This window comes from Ascidiella aspersa, chromosome 2, assembly GCF_963924565.1.
Source record: "Ascidiella aspersa chromosome 2, kaAscAspe10.2, whole genome shotgun sequence".
NCBI classification, from domain to species: Eukaryota; Metazoa; Chordata; class Ascidiacea; order Phlebobranchia; family Ascidiidae; genus Ascidiella; species Ascidiella aspersa.
The window spans coordinates 31,240,862-31,258,270 of record NC_139448.1 but is presented as its reverse complement, the minus strand read 5'-3'; the positions used below and the strand labels follow the sequence as shown (position 1 = coordinate 31,258,270).

Below are 17,409 nucleotides of genomic sequence, written 5' to 3'. Positions count from 1 at the left end.
CAGTTAGTGAGCATTATTTTGCCTCTTTATTAGATTGGTGTCTGGCTGGATCCGGCGCTCAGGCAATAGGTTGCCGACCCCTTTTACAGAATATGGTTTGGGCAGTTACGTTATTCTATACTCGCGGTAATTATAGGATAATTGGGAGATACAATTTTGCTAATCGGGCGATGTAATTTTGCTTAATCGTATATACGTGAACAGAAGTGCGAATTTCTAAAAATCGACGCCAGTAAAAAATAACTTTAGGCAACTAAATCATACGTTTTTTTATTTTATACATTGCGTTTAGGACGCACGTCTTCAACATGAAATTTTAAAAAAGCAACTATTTCATCATGGAAACCAAGGTGGGTTTTTCGCGCAGTGATATAATTTTAAAAATGTCGCAACATATTAAGACTAGGGTTGGGGTTTGCGTTTAGGTTCGGGTGGTGTCAGGGTTAGTATTACTAAATTCAACTACCCTAGTTTTGCATTTTATTTATGGTGTATACGAATGTACGATTATCACGCGGCCCACAGCTACATGATAACACTAAGCTATTTAAAAGTAACTCGCGGCCCACTAAAAATGGCTGTGCTGCCCACATTTGGGCCGCGGCCCACAGTTTGCCGACCACTGGTGTATACACTTATGAATAAATAATTCGCGAAAGCATTCTATGAGCTTAGGATAAAACCGAAAAAGTTAAAGATTTTAATCCGATTTTAAGCCATTGAAATTAGTCGGATCGGCTGTTTTGCGAAACTGAAAGTTGAACTCAACACGGATCTCATCATCGGATCATCGTCTTACAATCGTTATACTTCTATAGTTGTTATCCTGTTTAGCACGTTTTTCATCATTTATTTTTAATCAACCATACTAGAAACTTAATTATGTAAATTGAGTTAACCTTTTCGCAATTTTAATCCTCAGTGCTTTCTGGCAACACTATTTGAGTCTATTCCCGGCCTCTTTTTTACTTCCCGGACAAAGCTTGTGACTTACGGGGCACATTTTGCGGTATGAAGGTATTGTTAATTTTTTTTTTACATAGGCCCCGTTATATTTAAAGCATTGCTTGCTTAATACAATATGCAAGCAGATAAACATGAAGAAATAAAAATAAAGTTTAAGATTGTACTGTACATGCAATTTTTATTTAATAATGGTTTTCCATTCTACGCACCTGGCAACCTTTCATGTGGCACCTTAATATTCATGTTTACCCCCTTGCAGTGGGCCTGGGTGTACCACCCTTCAACATGGCCATGGTAGCTTGTAGAGAAATAGTGGGCCAACAGATATAGTTAACAACTAAATGGAAACCTAAACAATGTTTTTAGATTTTTGTTAAAATTGCTGCGATATTTTGTACAATTTTATTATAAAAATCGTTCTCTAATTTTCTGGTTGTCGCAATAAACTATAGTTGTTTTTACAGTGGTAACAAAATTGGCATGAATTTTACACTAACTTTAATACAAGCAAGAATTAAGGCTGCAATAATATTTTCCGCGTTGGTACAAAATACTTGGAAGCAGGATGTGCATGACTGGAACGAGTTAATCGGACAGGCGATGGTTAATTTGTGTCGAAATTGCCACTGTTATAAGTTTTCTCAGGATCAGTTTTACAAAAAGATTTTAACCAGTTTTAAAAAATCACGAAACTTCGCCAAGATTATTGCACCAAAATCTTTTACGTAAAGGCGAAAGATTGATCAGATTGGCTGCCTTCGTGTTCGTTTATGACTGTTTTGTTTTATTACCGGTACAGGCGGCGGCTTATCTAGCATTGGCTCGCTTTAACACAATGCACATCAGTCATCAGTCACCTGGTTTCACGACAGTTTGATTCACTGCGCTGAAGAAAAATGAATTTTCGATTCAGTCTGTATTTTTAGGCACTTATAAACACCATTTGAAACGTTTGGGGTAAACCATTTTATTCTAAGAAATCAATTGTATAAACAACGCATTGTAATAGGGTATAATTAGTTTTACAAATTCTAGTTATTCTACGGCTACGCGATTTATGATGCCACACAACACATACTACTACAGCACACAAAGTTACACAACAACTTAAAACGATCTGTACAAGAAAAGGCTTGTAAAAAGGTGATGGAACTCTTGTTGCTCAGTTAGGGAGACTTTTAGCAGTATTAGTTTAGCGCAATGGAAATTTAAAATGTTTTAACACTAACACACATTTATTGATGCTTTTTCAAGCTATTTTTCTTGCGTTTTAAAAGTCAAAATCCGACGTATCCCGAATATTAGTAAAAGTTACTTGATTTGGTCGCCTATAACGGTTTTCCAAAACAATTTATTGCGTGCGCCACCCAAGCCAAACACTATAGGAAATCACACTTTTACAATGAAATGATTCGTGACAATTTACACATTATATTTTCTCGAATCAAGTCATTCTGACAATATTATATCTTGTCCGATGCAAACCTCTGACACCTTAAATACTTTTGCCAGGTATTTGGGAACTCCACGGACATGTCGACAGACTTTATTCGCCTGGCTAAGCAGAAGGTTTGCAGAGATTTGTTTAAAATGCTCAGTGACTTCACTGGTGAATATGGCCTCGGCGACTTTGCAACGTGGCTCAACGTAAACCCAGTATTCTGCATTAATAACCATAGGCAGGCGGCACATTATATCGGAAAAGTGGTCGTCTCCCAAATCCGCCTTTTTCTGTTGAACAAACTTCATCAGACGCTCTTGATAATCCATATGGCACTTCATCGGTTGCGACACGCTTGCATTAGAGAGTAACTAAAACCAGGATTAAAGGTCAATCTCCTATCTCCATTTTAATTTTATCGAGTTTAAATAACATGACTTTTCGTAACGAAATGCTTTCTTATAAATCGACAAAAATATAATTTTTTTTAAAACAAATGTCATAATATCTTACTAATTCTATATTGACAAAGTTCATTATTTTATTAACTTACGACATCCATAGCTGCTTTGTAGCGGTATTTGCATTCTTCCAACAGTCTCTCCTTTTCGTTGTCCAACTATAACATTTTAAACAATTTGAGTTTTATTTTGACATGGGCCTAATATCTCACTTTAGAGGCGGAAAGGGCCTTTAAAGGGTTTTACTATATTTATTATTCTGATACACGTTTTAGCATTTCAAACAAAAAACATTTCACCATTATTATTATTTTTCACAATTTTCGTAGAAAAAGTCCAGGGGTAAATTGGAATAAAAAAGTCGTACATAAACAATGCGTTTTAATAGGTTTGGTAATTTTCGATTTAAACATCTAAATCGGAGGCCTTTATATTTCAAGGCTTTTCCATGATAATATATTTAAAAACAAACCTAAGCAGGGTGCACCCAAGGAGGAAACGTCACCATGCCTCCTAAAGAACGCAGTTTTCCCCCATTTTAATTATACATAAATTCAAAAACAATATAACAGCGGTGTTTTCGCTTTGCAAATCGAAACAATCTTTCGTAATACAGCTTTTGAATTAAAAGTAACACTTGTCTAAAGTGAAACTTCACATAATATAAACGAACTGTGTTAAGTTGTAGCTTAAGTTCTTAAGGCTTAAGTTTCTTACGTCTTTAAGCGATAAGTTTATGATGTAACTTTGTGACGCCACCTTTTTATCGCAACTATGTGACGTCGCGTTATGACATAACGTTATGATGTCATATTTGACAGAATTTGTAATATCCTCCCCTCCTAAAAAAAGTGCACTGCACCTGAGATTCGTGCGCTAGGCCTGTTTAACCTATGTGGTCGCCTTTTAGGGCCCATTTTGACGATCACATAAAGCGGGTTTTTTGAAACAAAACGGAAATTTACATTCATTTTGTTACGTCTTGCCCATCAAAAAACGGTGGATTAAATAAAATAAATCTAAATATTGATCAAAACTTTTTATTCTGCAAAAAATATATATTTAAAGATTAACATTTTAAATGGATTGCAATATTTTTTAAAGTAAACTACCAAACCTAATAACATTTAGATTCGCCAACCTACCTTCTTTTCACCAGTGAACAAAATAACCTCGAGGTCCACTTCTCTCTTCAAAAGAAAGTAACGGTCTTCGATCAGAACTTCATCTTCAGTATACTTTCTTGCAGTTTGTTTAAACATCGAAAGAGTTTTTTCGGCAACAAGTTTAAGATGTTGTTCTATGATCTTCTCGTCATAATCCCTTTTTGACACTTCCGTCTAAATTTAAGTCAATAAATTAATTCACTATATACGTTAAATTTCCTTGTGGTAAAGGTGAAGCATCATCTGGACTTTTCAGTATTATAACAATTATTTGTTTTAATTAATTCACTATTCGTTTAAGTACCTTGTGAAAAGCGTCATACAGATTTCTCCATATTGTATAGCATCTCATTTGTGCTAGACCATATATCGATAAAATTCCTTGCTGTGGCAAAGCCTATATTTCAATTTTAAATTTTGCTTTGCTTCTCGTCGACTTAATACTAGGAAAGGGGAAAATCGCGTAGATTACTTCTCTCATAATGACTTGACTGGGACTTGACTTGTTATTTTTGCAAATGACTTGCCTTGGACTTAAGTTATTTTTCAAATGAATTGACTGGGTCTTAACTTATTTCAAAATTACTTATTTACAACACTTTTTACTAGTATAAACGGGTTAAGCTATAAACGTATAAAAATAGGACTAATACCCTAATAGACCAAAATAGAACTAATACCTATTACCTAATAGCCGTTGTACAGTCTAAATAGGAATAGGCCTAAGTACTAAACCCACCGGAATAAGACCTAAAAGGCCAGAATCAGACCAACACTCTTAAAAATGGTAACCCCTTACCCATTTTTAACCCCACGCATTACCCACCAATCACCCCAAACAGGGTAAAAATATCCGGTGCCAAAACAGCGGTGCCCGACGGCGCCGGTCAAACTAGGGCGTCCAAATGTCGACACCAAAACGGTAGATGCAAGACCCATGGCCCCCGATCGTCCAATACCCTCTACCTACCATTTCAGGTGTTATTTCCGTCATTGAGGCCAGGTTCAGATAAATTTAGTACGTATATTTTGACAGATTAAGGTTTTATTCAGAAGACTAAGTTTTTATTGTAGCGTGTATATTACTGCGTATTTGACTTTATTATGTCGTTGGTCCTAATACTATGGTTTTATAGATTTTTCTGATTTAGGCATTGCTGCTTTTTTTGTCTTATTGTGTGTTTCCCTTTCTGGTATATAATGCTGTATTGAATTTGTGCCTATAAGGATCAAAGTACTAGGAGTTAATGGTTAGGATCGATGAGACATATAAAGCGAACCAGTGGTGAATATCAGCATCAGCGAACTCACCGGACAACGTTTCCTTGCGTTTGAAATGTTGTGCATGTTAAAAGCCCGAATGCGAATTTGCACCTCTTCAACGAAGTTTTTATGAAACCCAGCACAGGATTAACCATTTAGGCAATAAACACACGTTTATAAAATACATTTTATAGTTGAATTTTGTTTGTCAATGAATTACTTATATATACAGGGGCAGAAAAATCTTGTAAAGGCTTTAGCAGTGCAGGAAGCCATCAGTACGGCATAGAACCAAAACATTTTAGAAGCTCCATATTGGCAACAAATCATACCAGAGGGCCAGTATTTAATTAAAACAGAGTCTAACTTGTCTATACGCACACCATACAGCAGCAGTATTTTACAATTGTCAAAAATATGGCTAAATCTCATAGTATTGAACATTAAACTACCTGAAGATCTGACCGCACTTCGTTCCTCAAGCTTAAGTGTAAAAATAATAACTGAAGATCCAAATTTGTCTGCAAAATTATAATTTGTGTTTAGTTCTATATTTACATTTTTTTGTAAAAGGTATTATACATTTTTATACAAACCCTTTCGAGACTACGTGGTATGTCTGTATTTTCGTTTTCCGTAAGATGCCATTGAAATCCCCAAAACGTCTCTTTTATTCCTTTTAACGAAGATGTTTTCGAATCCGGACCTATCGTCTTTATTAGAGAATGCAGTTCTTCTCCCAGTTTCTGGGTGTATTTCAAAAAATCTTCACCACAGTCTGTTTACCAAAATATATGCGATTACCGACCAAGCTTTTATAAACAAATACATTTATGCTTTTATAAACACAACACGTTTATTACGTACCTTTTAAGTTCATTGTAGCATCGTTCGTATAATGCCGAACATTGTTTGATGGTTCGGGCATTAACAAGCAGGGCTTTCTCATGGAATCAAATATAGCGGTAAGGTCTTCAGCAAGTTGTGGATAATGTGTCCGAGCTTTTTCTATCTCATTCTTCAAATACTCTTTTCCGTGTTCGAAGCCGTATTCGTTCTTATTTGCCCAATCACGAAATAAGAATATTCGCGGCTACACAAAACAAGTTATGTTATATTCGTTTCAGTGTATCCGGTGTACTGGACTATTGGTGAAGTTATAGCTATTAGCAACTTTACAAATTTGCAAGGTTTTTCGAAATTCAGGTACTTTGCTACTCATTGAGTCATATTTTAAAAAGGTGCGTAACTGATAGGTAGGGCAGTTTATGAAATTCGGGAAGCGAATGTTTTAAATGTTATCTTGCGGTCATAAATATGAGAATAAGATTATACGTATTTAGAAATGGCGAAATATTATAGTAGAAAATTTATTCTATTAGTGTCTTACAACTTTAAAATGCGAATTGAAAAAACGGTAACTAAATATACAACTGCAATTTAAAAAAACCGCTCGTCGCTAAGTTTGGGGTAAAATATAAACGCTTGGAAAGATACAGATGTTCTTTTGAAAATTTTGTTTATTTTTCTTGCAAAATTTTAAATAGTTTTTTTTGCTTACATGATTCATCAACAAATTCGATGAGTCTGCGATGGCATTCGGTGTACTAATTATACGTAAGTCATAATCGTTACCCGAAAAGCAGCTTCAGAAGGGCTTTATCACAGTTATTGAAGACATGAGTGTGGAATCTTTCATTAGAGTAGTTTTTTCTATCATCAATCGTTAACTGACAGTAAGTGTTTGCGTAAACGGGTTATGTGATTAGACCAGGGGTTTCCAAACTTTTTTGGTCTGTGGCCCAAATTTCTATTTAATAACGATTCGTGGCTCACAACGTGCTCTAAATTTGGACACAAACATTTTCTATAAAAATACAAGCCCAAAAAACGCAATAAAAAACAAGCCCGAAAACAAGCAACCCACAAATTAAAAAAACGCAAAAAAATAAGCCCTTTTGTTTGTAAAACGCTAGGTTGGCAACATTGCTACTTACCCACTTTGAACTGCTATCTCCAACACAGCAGCTAAAACCCATTGTTAGAAGACAATGACCTTTGATGCTAAATATTTATTGTTTTTCAAAACAAAGCGCATGATATCTACATTATGAAAAGCAGTAGAATCTGTTCAAATGGCTCTGTGGCCCATTGAAAATGTTTTGGTGGCCTTGTCCCACAGTTTGCGAACCACTGGCTTAGACGAACCGGTAAAAAAACGGTAAAAAATCGTTCGGAAAATTAAAGTTTGATTTACACAATCCGATGAGAGAATAAGAAAGTGTAAAAATTTTTTTTTTTTTGTAATCTTATCACTGTCTTTGAAGCTTTTTACCCTATATGTTTCCGAGTCTCTTGAATCGCAGGATCGTTTACTTTAAAAAAAATAAATAAATACCCAATTTACAAAGAGTTAGTGAAAACACTGATTACAAACTACATAAGCATGACACTTGACATGTAATAAAAACCTCATTTTATATACTTTATTTTGATCTACTTTCTTTATCTAAATCTATTTTTTAAATATCGTAGGAAAGAAACCAAAATAAAGAAACCAAAATACTCCGCTAATGGAACTGTTTCTGGTTTAGAGAACAGATTGGTGTTTACATGTTTTTTTACAAAAAAAGGTAAAAAAAAAATAATTTTGTTATTGATGTGTTCAAATAAAGCTAACAGGAGATTACAAAACGAGTTGAAATAAGCAGTCTGAGATTATACATACGTAAAAACTCAGGTTAAATCATACAAAAACTAGAAGTGTGATTATCTCAAAAAGCGTTTATCATACGCAAAAACAAACATAATATTCCCCGAAATGACTAAAGGACATCAAAAATAAGACTTTAATAGTGTTACGTAGTTTTAAATACTGTTACGTAGTGTTATTCTTACCTTTCTGTCAAGAGAAAACTTTCGAGAATACTCAACAAATTTCTGAAACAAATTAAATCGATGAAGGTTTTCGTTTTTCTAAATTGACTGCATAAATAACTATATTAATTTTGATTTTAATTCTGACAATTTAAAATTATGCTTGGCACCTGAAATGCTTGAAAAAGGGATAATTCCACCAATCCTTTAACGTTAAAAGTTTCACAACTGCTAAGAAGTCCATTTAGCGCAAAGAGCTGATTCATTGTCGATTGTTCATCTTGGACATGAAACACCCCCTGCGTGTCCATCAGAAACAGAGCAACCTAACCAAAGTAAAACTCAAAGTTAATAACAAAATTCTAAAAATTTAAAAACAAATCGAAGTAGAAGGATAAAACCAAGCAAAAAGAAAGATAGAAAAATAAATTTGCTTAGGGCATTGATTGCGTAAATGACGGTTATCTAATATTCTATTACGAGGTAAAATTTAGTCAAATGAATCTGTAACTCCTTGCAAAGAAAATTCCTACGTAAATTAGGCTTGCTCCAAATAAATAGCCCCATGTTTTTTTAAACGTTTATATACATGTTTATCAGATTAATTAAACGACGAGTACATAAATGTTTAATCGTCGCTTAGCCGAGATATTAGTGGTAAGTTTTGTTGTAAATTCCATACTGACTTTTCTGTTGTTTGGTCCTGGTATCCACAATGGTTTGTTTGTAATACGAATTCCTGTGGTTATCGGTTCAGAACCACCCCCAAACTTAAACACGGATTTGATGGCATCATCGCCGTCGCACCATGCTTCAACCTAATATTAATAAAGTACCAAAAGTAGAACTACCATTTATCATTGTTCGTCTAGCCATCAGCATATTATTCATTTTTAAATATCAAATAAAAACCTTACCTTTCCAACTGAAAGGAAATGAAAATAGCGAGTAAGCAGATTCAGTAAAAACGATTTTCCTGTTCGCTGAGCACCGGCAAGAGATAAAATAACCACTGGAAAATTCTGAACAGCATCGGGAGAAAATATCTGGTCTAACACACGTTCGTCAAGACATAGCTTTCCGTTTTCCACATCCATCACTTTCAAACCTTCCACTAAAACCAACAAGATACAGTTATTCTATATATTTGTTTTGGGATATGTCGGCAGTCCAAATTGTAAGACATTTGCAGTTACTGTTTAACGAATGCCGCCATAAGGGTTAAAAAAGCCAATATTGTTTTTGGTTTTACTTGCTTCTGTTCTACACAAAAACACCCTTAGAGGGGTCAAAATTGTAAAAACACAATCGTATTTTTTGCACGTTGCAAGTTCCAAAGAATGCACCTATAATATGAGTGGTTCATTCTACTAATACAGCTCTGTTAGGGCCCGAATTCTGTTAGGCCCCGAATTACAAGAACAAGGAACAGTTTTGCACTATTCCCAAAGTATTTATCCTCTTATTGTGTTTTTGCAAGAGTGGCTGGAAATATATCCTATTGTTCATGTCAACATCTTGGTCTCCACCGGCAAGATGTTTTTTGTGTTACCTAATTGTATATATACCAGGAATACAAAAATATTAAATCACGTTACACCTGAAAGCCAATTAAATTGCTAACTTATGACTTGGAAAACTTATTCCGTAAATAATTTTATAAGGACTTGTTTATACTACTGGATATTTTCTGTGCAAAAGTATTGGCAATAACATGCATTTAGGGCAACTGAAAAACTAAACTAAAGTAACATAAATATAGTAAAATGACAACTCACGGTTTGCTAACCATGTCTTCACTGTTGGGCTACAAAATAAAACATAAGCAGTTTTAATGCGTATTAAATTTTAGTGAAATGCATTTACTTTACCTGCTAACAGAAACAATCGTCGCACGTTCCCCATTAGGGAATATATCCTCGATTTCTTCGTACATTGAGTCAATAACAGTCTGAATGTTGGATGTCATCCATCCAGACCGCACGGCTTCGATCTCCGATGGCACTTCAGATTTCGGAACTTCGATAATAAAACCAACGCTACCATACTCAAAAGCACCGGGCACATAACCAAGTACATACATGGCACAGTACGAAATTGCTGCAAGACCTCCTTTCCGTATCAACTCTTTAGCCTTATTTTCGAGGTTTCGCCAACTCACCATATTCTGAAGATATCTCTTAATACCTTCTACGTCTACATTTTCGATGTCTAACTGCAAACGTTTCTTGCCACTTTGCGATGTTTCAAACACAAGTGATATCCGAAGGTCCTCATTTTCTTTAAAAAATATAACTTAAAATGACTAATTGATTAAAGTATGCAGGATTTTAGCAAATGAATAACCCTACTACCGGTCCTCAACAATCAGGCTAACCGTAAAAAATGGAGATCCCGGTAATGTTATTTGTAACATTACCATGTCACGGTATAGTTTAGCAGAATTAACAGAATTAAGATGTTTTTCGTCATGCAACGAATGATTCATTAGAAGCAGCATTTTTTGTCTTTGTCAGTGGTGAAGGTTCAAAACTTTGTTTACGTGCTGTTCCTTGGTGTATTCGCCTTGTAACATATGTCCCGATAGTGTTTAATTGTGTATATTGTTCGCCTTTCGCTTATACCAGTGATTCAGAACTGTTTGCTGCTGCACACTATAGTGTACGTCAAAATATTGGAAAATGCTCCGCAAAATTTTGTTATTGTTTTAAAATAAAATAGACACGCGGGCAAGCGTGAGACTTAAAAGCACAATGTCCATCCGATCCCCAAGTCCCGATTCCGACTCCAGCCTAATTAACCGACTCGACAAGTAGCGTGTGTGGCTCCTTCACCACAGCCCTGTATTTCACCCATCCCCGTAACCAAAAGAGGGTGGAATAGCAAACCAAGTATAAGAGTATCATACAACCCAGCCGCACCAACACATCGTGGGTGAAAAATATTATACCTTTCACTATTTCACCTTTACAGCTTGCGGCCATATCGGTTTAGAATTTGGTATAGGCATGCGTACATAGAACCCGGGTATCCTTACGTATAGTGTTATACGAGTCCCGAGTCCGACTAAGGCAAAATTAACCCATTCCGTCGCGACCCGATTACGGTCCCGACTCAGGAGGCCTATACATCAGTTACATGATAATATAAAGCCATTTTCCTATTGTCTTGCGATGTATTAGTGGTGGTTTTCCAGTTATAAAATTTTTGTTTTCTAGAAATTGTGCCGCAAAGATTTAGTTTTACTTTGCAGCAAGCTAAGAAAGTTTAAAAAACACTGACATTTTTTGTCTTGTCCAATTCAAGTTTCATCTAAATACATTTTTCTTTAAAAAACATTGTTCGTTTTAACACGTGAATCAGTGGTTCCCAAAAGACTGTGGTGTCGTGTACCGTTTTATAAACGAAAAATAAAAAATAAAAAATCAGCAATAAGTTGAGCAGTAGAAGGAATAACCTGGTAACCGACAGTCTAACAATTGTTTTTATGGCATTTGCTTTAGTAAACCATGCGGCCGTTTTTTATAACGTCACCATTACGCCTTTCTAATAGCTAGCCGAAGCATAACTTTCGTCTAATTGTTTTTATTAATGTAAATCAAAAAGGTGGTCTTCGACCTAACATCAAAATCGGTGGGTCGCGTTGGTTGTCGAACACTGAAAAAGGGGTTGCAAAAACCAAAAGGTTGGGATGAACCACTGATCTATAGTACAGCCCTTTTGCATTTGGGGCACCAGACTACGGAAATGTCTAAAAGGGGCGCCGGGAAAAGGGTAATAACCACTGATTTAGATAGACGAGCTTGGTATAATCTTCAACCAGCTTTTTAATATTTTAAGAAATTAGGGTAAAATTGTTCGTTGTTTTCCGATTTTTTTTTTTTTTTTTTTTTTTTTTTTAAGAAATGGTTACGCGATTTTTACAAGAAGTGTCCTTAGCTTCTTCAGTTCTCGAGATTTAAGTTACTTAAAAGTGTGAACCACTTCACGTTTCTTAAAAGTGTTGTATGTGTCAATTCATTACAGCTATCCGAATTTTGTGTTCGTCTTTTTTTTAGTTAGTGAACGGTTGGAATGTGACGTAACTTCTTTACCAAACGTACAAAACAGGATGATTCAATTATAAAAAAAACTGTCCTAACTTTATATAGTACTACTTTAACATAGAATATTCTACCAATGCTTTAAACAATGAGAGATTTAACTCCTACGACTACTTTAATGTTTATAGTACCTAATATTATATATTAAAATTATTCTGTTTTGTCAACAAACAAAATGTGTAAAAACTTTTTTTACACACACGAAAAAAACTTAAAATGGCTTTTTCTTAAAACCGTTAACTTGGACTTAAGCCAGTTTTTGTTATTACCAACGAAATCCACTAGATAGGAGTATAGAGCTATAAGAACTTGTATTATGACGTCGTATATATTTTAAGATTTTCGAAGACATACCCCAAAACATTTACATACCACCCTACTTCATATCCGAAATTATGAAACTTCTCGGACTTTTACTTTTTCTATAAAACTCTAAATTAAATTCTACCTGAAACATACCGAATAAAGCAAAATCAAAAGAAAACTTCAGCAAAAACAACCTTCGACCTATATAATATTCGGCTGCTCAACGTTTTTATCCTATATTTGACTATTAAATCAGAATGTATTATATATAATATCCGCAATTAAAACACAAGTCGAATACTAAATAATGATGTTATTCCATCCATTTGCGAAGTTGCTAAAATGATATAAAATGTTCTGAGCTAACAACCGTGAGTGTAAGCATTTTAAAAGAAATACAGTTTCATTAAAAGGAAGTTAATATACTCTCTTTAGTCATTTGAAAGGGGGATTTTGGTTTTTTGAAAGGGAATATGCAACCAGAGGTTGGCAAACTTTATGCCTCTTGAAAAAAATACGCTTTAAAAAAAGGACTAAAATCACTCTTGGAATTTTGCATCAAAGCCTTGGGGGTATAGGCAAGTATACAAAACCGTCTTTTTAAATTACTGAAAGGCAAAGTTTTCTTTACAATCGAAAAAAATAAGTAATGTTGCAGTTCGTTCAATATCATTTTTATTTTCCGGTTTAATAAATACCCATTGAGATTTTACGCTGCATATGGATATGGATTGAAACACACAATAAGACCTACAAAGCAACAATATATAGAGCAGGCTAACGTTTAAAACCATAGTATTGAGCAACCCTATAAAAAGAAAAATACGGAGTAATATCTACGTTTGAATAACGTCTAAAATCGTCTGAATAAGACCTTAACGTGTCTGACTAAGCCTTAAAGCAGGGGTCGGCAACCTTTTTTGCACTGCGGACCGGTTTAAAACTAAAATTTTGTCGCGGACCGGCCTTGAAAAAACACCAAAAGTTCAGGAAAGGAAATTTATTGCCGCAAAGAGATGCTCACATCTAAGAATTATTGAACTTACTGAAACCCGCGAGCGGCATCCGGCCAGCCAAACAATTTAGTTTAACCCAGCCCGCGGTTCATTTCAATAAAACTTTTAGGATTTTACGTTTTTTTCTTAAATTACACTGGTATCACATCATTACCAATTCCTATATTCTTACCAGCTTCTCAAAATAAGGATATTTAAGTTCGTTTTTCAACAAAATTTTAATCTTACACCTCGCGGACCGGTACCGGTCCGCGGACCGGCGTTTGCCGACCACGGCCTTAAAGCATTGGAATAAGGCCTAAATGGACAAAATAACGTCCAAAACTGTGGGTGTGGGTATCAAACCACTTTTTCGGTCTGGCATCGACCGTTTTGGTTTCGTCGTTTGGGCGCCCTAGGTTTAACGTGGTTGGAACACCGCTGTTTTGGCCGCGGTTTGTTTGCCCCAGTTTGTTTTGGCCGCGGTTTGTAGGCTAATGAGCATAGGGTTGGAAAGTAGGGTTTAGAAATGGTGTATAGGCCTTATTCTGGCAATTTAGGTCATATTCCGACAGGTTTGGATCGTCTTCATACGTGTTAGTCCTCTTTTGGGTATTTCAAACTGTGTTTTATTCCGACGTTTATGTTGTTCTACTTTCGGTTTTATGGCTGGAAACCAATTGGATATTCTTCACTTTTTGTGCTAGACTTAAAACTAAGAAGAGTATTAATGCTTAAATGGGCGGCTTCAATTCATTGAAACTAAGGTGTAGCACTGTTTATAAGTTATACTATCACCAAAACTATTATAATCACTGGAGCGATTGTTTTCACCCCAAAACATAAGAAATGTTGACCTACAAAATTAAATGATGTCCAAATTTTGATTCATTAGAAATAAAATGGTTTAAACAGCATATTGTTGTTTGAAGTAATGCACTAGTTAGATGTTTTACTGATTACCGGTTGAGCACAAATCATTTATTTTTTCCGGTTTAATCAAAACTCCTAAAAATGCTTAGTTAATTTTTTTGTTTTTTTAAAAAGAGAAAACTATAAAATGCCAAAAGAAAACAAGTTGGTTATTTTAGTAAAATGTTGTGTAGACAGTTGAAATACAACGTAAAAATAATTGCAGAAAATTAAGAAAGTCCTAGTATTCGAAATAGGAAATGGAATAATTGCAAATTACAAGCGAAAAAAGACAGCAAATACTGTTCAATACATTTGTCCTAATCAGAAATAAACAACTATAATGCAAAAACGAAGTACGATCTGTCTCTAATGCAATAAAATATAAGGCCGGGGTATAGTTAATTCCGCAAGCTTATGTATACCGTATATTGCTCTAATAAAGACATAATACAGTTAAAATGTATTTTTTTAACTGAATGGCAATTTTGAAAAGCTGATTAGAGCTTTTTTTAATTTTGTAAACGATTTATATGCATTTTTAATCGATCATAACTTGAAATAATTTTGATAAATTTTAAACATTTTTTGACGGAACGCGTTAAAGAACTGTAATTTTATATATAGCTTAGTGCTAAAAGTTTTTCTACATTAGAAAACGTAAACGTGCATTTACCTTCAGGGTCCATTTTTGACGATAGTCGACTTTAACGACGAATGGTAAAGTTACTGTTGTCTCTAAGAAGACCAATATTGTAATTTATTCCCTAGAAAATCATGAAAAAAATAATTTAGGTTTCGAAATTAACTCGGTCGACTTTCAACAAATACAAAAAACGCCAAACACAAAAGTAAGTTCGTATGTTTACAAGTTGCATGGATGTTTAAAGATTGGACGCGCCATTAAAAATAAAAACAACTTTATTTTATTAGATTTTTAATAATTTATTTAAGCCTTTTAATATTACAGAAACAATTTAAAGAAAACATATAAATACAAAAAGTACAACTAAAAGGTCATTAAAAATGTACGGCCTATAGTTTAGAACAGCGATTATCAACATTTTTGTCCCATGGGCCATATATTTGAAAAAAAATTCGATGGACCACTTGGCTCTGCTGACACACCTCATGAACACGAATAGTAAACTCAAAGGCGTGTTCAATCTTAGTCCTAAATAAAATAATACTTTATAAACATACAACCTAACTAACTAAGAAATCATCTGTATGTACACACTCAACCCTAACTAATTTAATTTTAACAAAAGATTAGTGACGTACAGTTGTCATGAAATACCTATGTGATCAGTCGACTAATGGAGTATTGGGCAACGATTACGCCATACCGATACCAGTTGTTATAATCCGGAGCAAGCCCAGGTTCAAAATATCTATTCTGCAAAGAGGTACTGCTAACTGAGCTATTCTCATTTTTAAGAAAATAAAATCTCGACTAAAAAAACGTTGCATTTTTGCGTCTGAAAATAGTCAAGTAATAAAAATTAAGTTATCAACTATTTTAACTATAACACAACTTGATTTTTTCTTGCCAAACTGTCAACAAACTGCCTTAAAAACTAATCCAGGTAATTTCTCCGGAACAATCACAATCCAACTCCTTATTAGGGATGTTCAAAGTAGAATACCAAGGTATTCTAGAATAATAGGTTTCGAATCTAGAATAACGAATCCAGAATAGCGAATCCTAGTATATTTTTATTAAATTATTTAACCTCGATTTTGTTTGGGGAATGGATTAACCTTTTTCTACCCTACAGGGCCCACAATCACAGCAATAAATCGCCCAAACAATTTGCTAACATGTGTACATTATAATAAAAAATGTTTTAAATTCTTAACAACTGTCATTTAAAGCAGTTGTGTAAACTGTAATACATGTCCACTGTTCAGGTTGTTGCCAAAACTTATATTTTTGCCAATAGTGAGTACAATGCAAAACTGCACACAGAACTCTTTAGCAATTCGGTACGGTTTTTAAAAGCATTGTTGGGTCTTAGTGCTTCTTTTTTGACTAATTGATCTGTTATGCAGTCAAATAATGTACTGCAAAGAATACAAAGTTACTATTGACATAACAAATACTTGACAATTTACGCTGGGCATAACTGCATAACCTCGCTGAATATTGGCCTAAAGTTGACCTTAAGTAACCCTATAGCGCATTTTCTCGATGGCCAGCACGTGTTACAACGTAATATTACTTTTGCAACTTAACGCATTTAGGGAAATTTGCGAACTACGCATCTGGCATAACACGTTAGTCGCTCGCCCAATAACGCTTGATTGACACTTAATTATTAGACGAACGTTATCGCCAGACGCGAAGTAATTGGTCGCCCGAAAAAACGCTGACACTGCACTACCAGGTTACATTAAAGCAAGCACTGTAAATTGGTCGCCGCAGCGACAGGCCAACTTACCACACGCGTTTGTGCAATTAGGCGCAACAATCGGCGGTAAAACATTAAATTATATCGGTTCCAATTACCCGAAATAAACGGCAGAATTGGATTCGAATCCCATCTGGATTCGAATCCAAGGATTCGATATTCTACTTTGAGCATCCCTACTCCTTATATAAACGAATTGGGTCATAAAAAAGTAAAACTTACCAATTGAACATGATTGTTCTGTTAGGCTGACATAAAGCGATTTTCTTATTAGCACATATTATTGTCTTTTTGCATCAGGGATCGGCAACCTTTTTCTAGTCGCGGGCCAAAACCAAACTCAGAAAGGTCTCTGCGGGCCGCACAAAATGTTAACTAATAATTGTGTTATTAACATGTTATAAATGTGGATCAGGCAGGCCTCGGATCGTTTTTGCACTTAAAAACGTGTTTAATTACATTTAAGGAGGCAGTAAAGTGTTGACGCAAAGCGCGAAAAAAAGCG

The 17,409-nt window shown here is 34.9% G+C and overlaps 1 protein-coding gene across 1 annotated transcript; it reads right to left on the bottom strand.

The window, feature by feature from the left end:
* Window positions 1-1,897: 1,897 nt before the first annotated feature.
* On the bottom strand, window positions 1,898-15,257 carry LOC146164891 (uncharacterized). The gene is made up of 13 exons (XM_083381342.1): window positions 15,167-15,257; window positions 10,046-10,454; window positions 9,953-9,981; window positions 9,092-9,288; window positions 8,861-8,992; window positions 8,345-8,500; window positions 8,196-8,237; window positions 6,165-6,390; window positions 5,894-6,075; window positions 5,750-5,818; window positions 4,014-4,208; window positions 2,961-3,026; window positions 1,898-2,778 (listed from the first exon to the last, which is right to left on the bottom strand). The coding sequence occupies exons 1-13, from the start codon at window positions 15,177-15,179 to the stop codon at window positions 2,416-2,418; spliced, it is 2,079 nt and encodes a 692-aa protein (XP_083237468.1). The 5' UTR covers window positions 15,180-15,257; the 3' UTR covers window positions 1,898-2,415.
* Window positions 15,258-17,409: the final 2,152 nt, after the last annotated feature.

Excerpts from the sequence above, each read along its gene's own strand:
- LOC146164891 (XM_083381342.1), bottom strand. Across the intron at positions 9,982-10,045 it reads ACGATTGTTTCTGTTAGCAG|CCCAACAGTGAAGACATGGT; the intron begins GTAAAGTAAATG and ends TTTATTTTGTAG. Across the intron at positions 6,076-6,164 it reads TGCTACAATGAACTTAAAAG|ACTGTGGTGAAGATTTTTTG; the intron begins GTACGTAATAAA and ends TTTGGTAAACAG.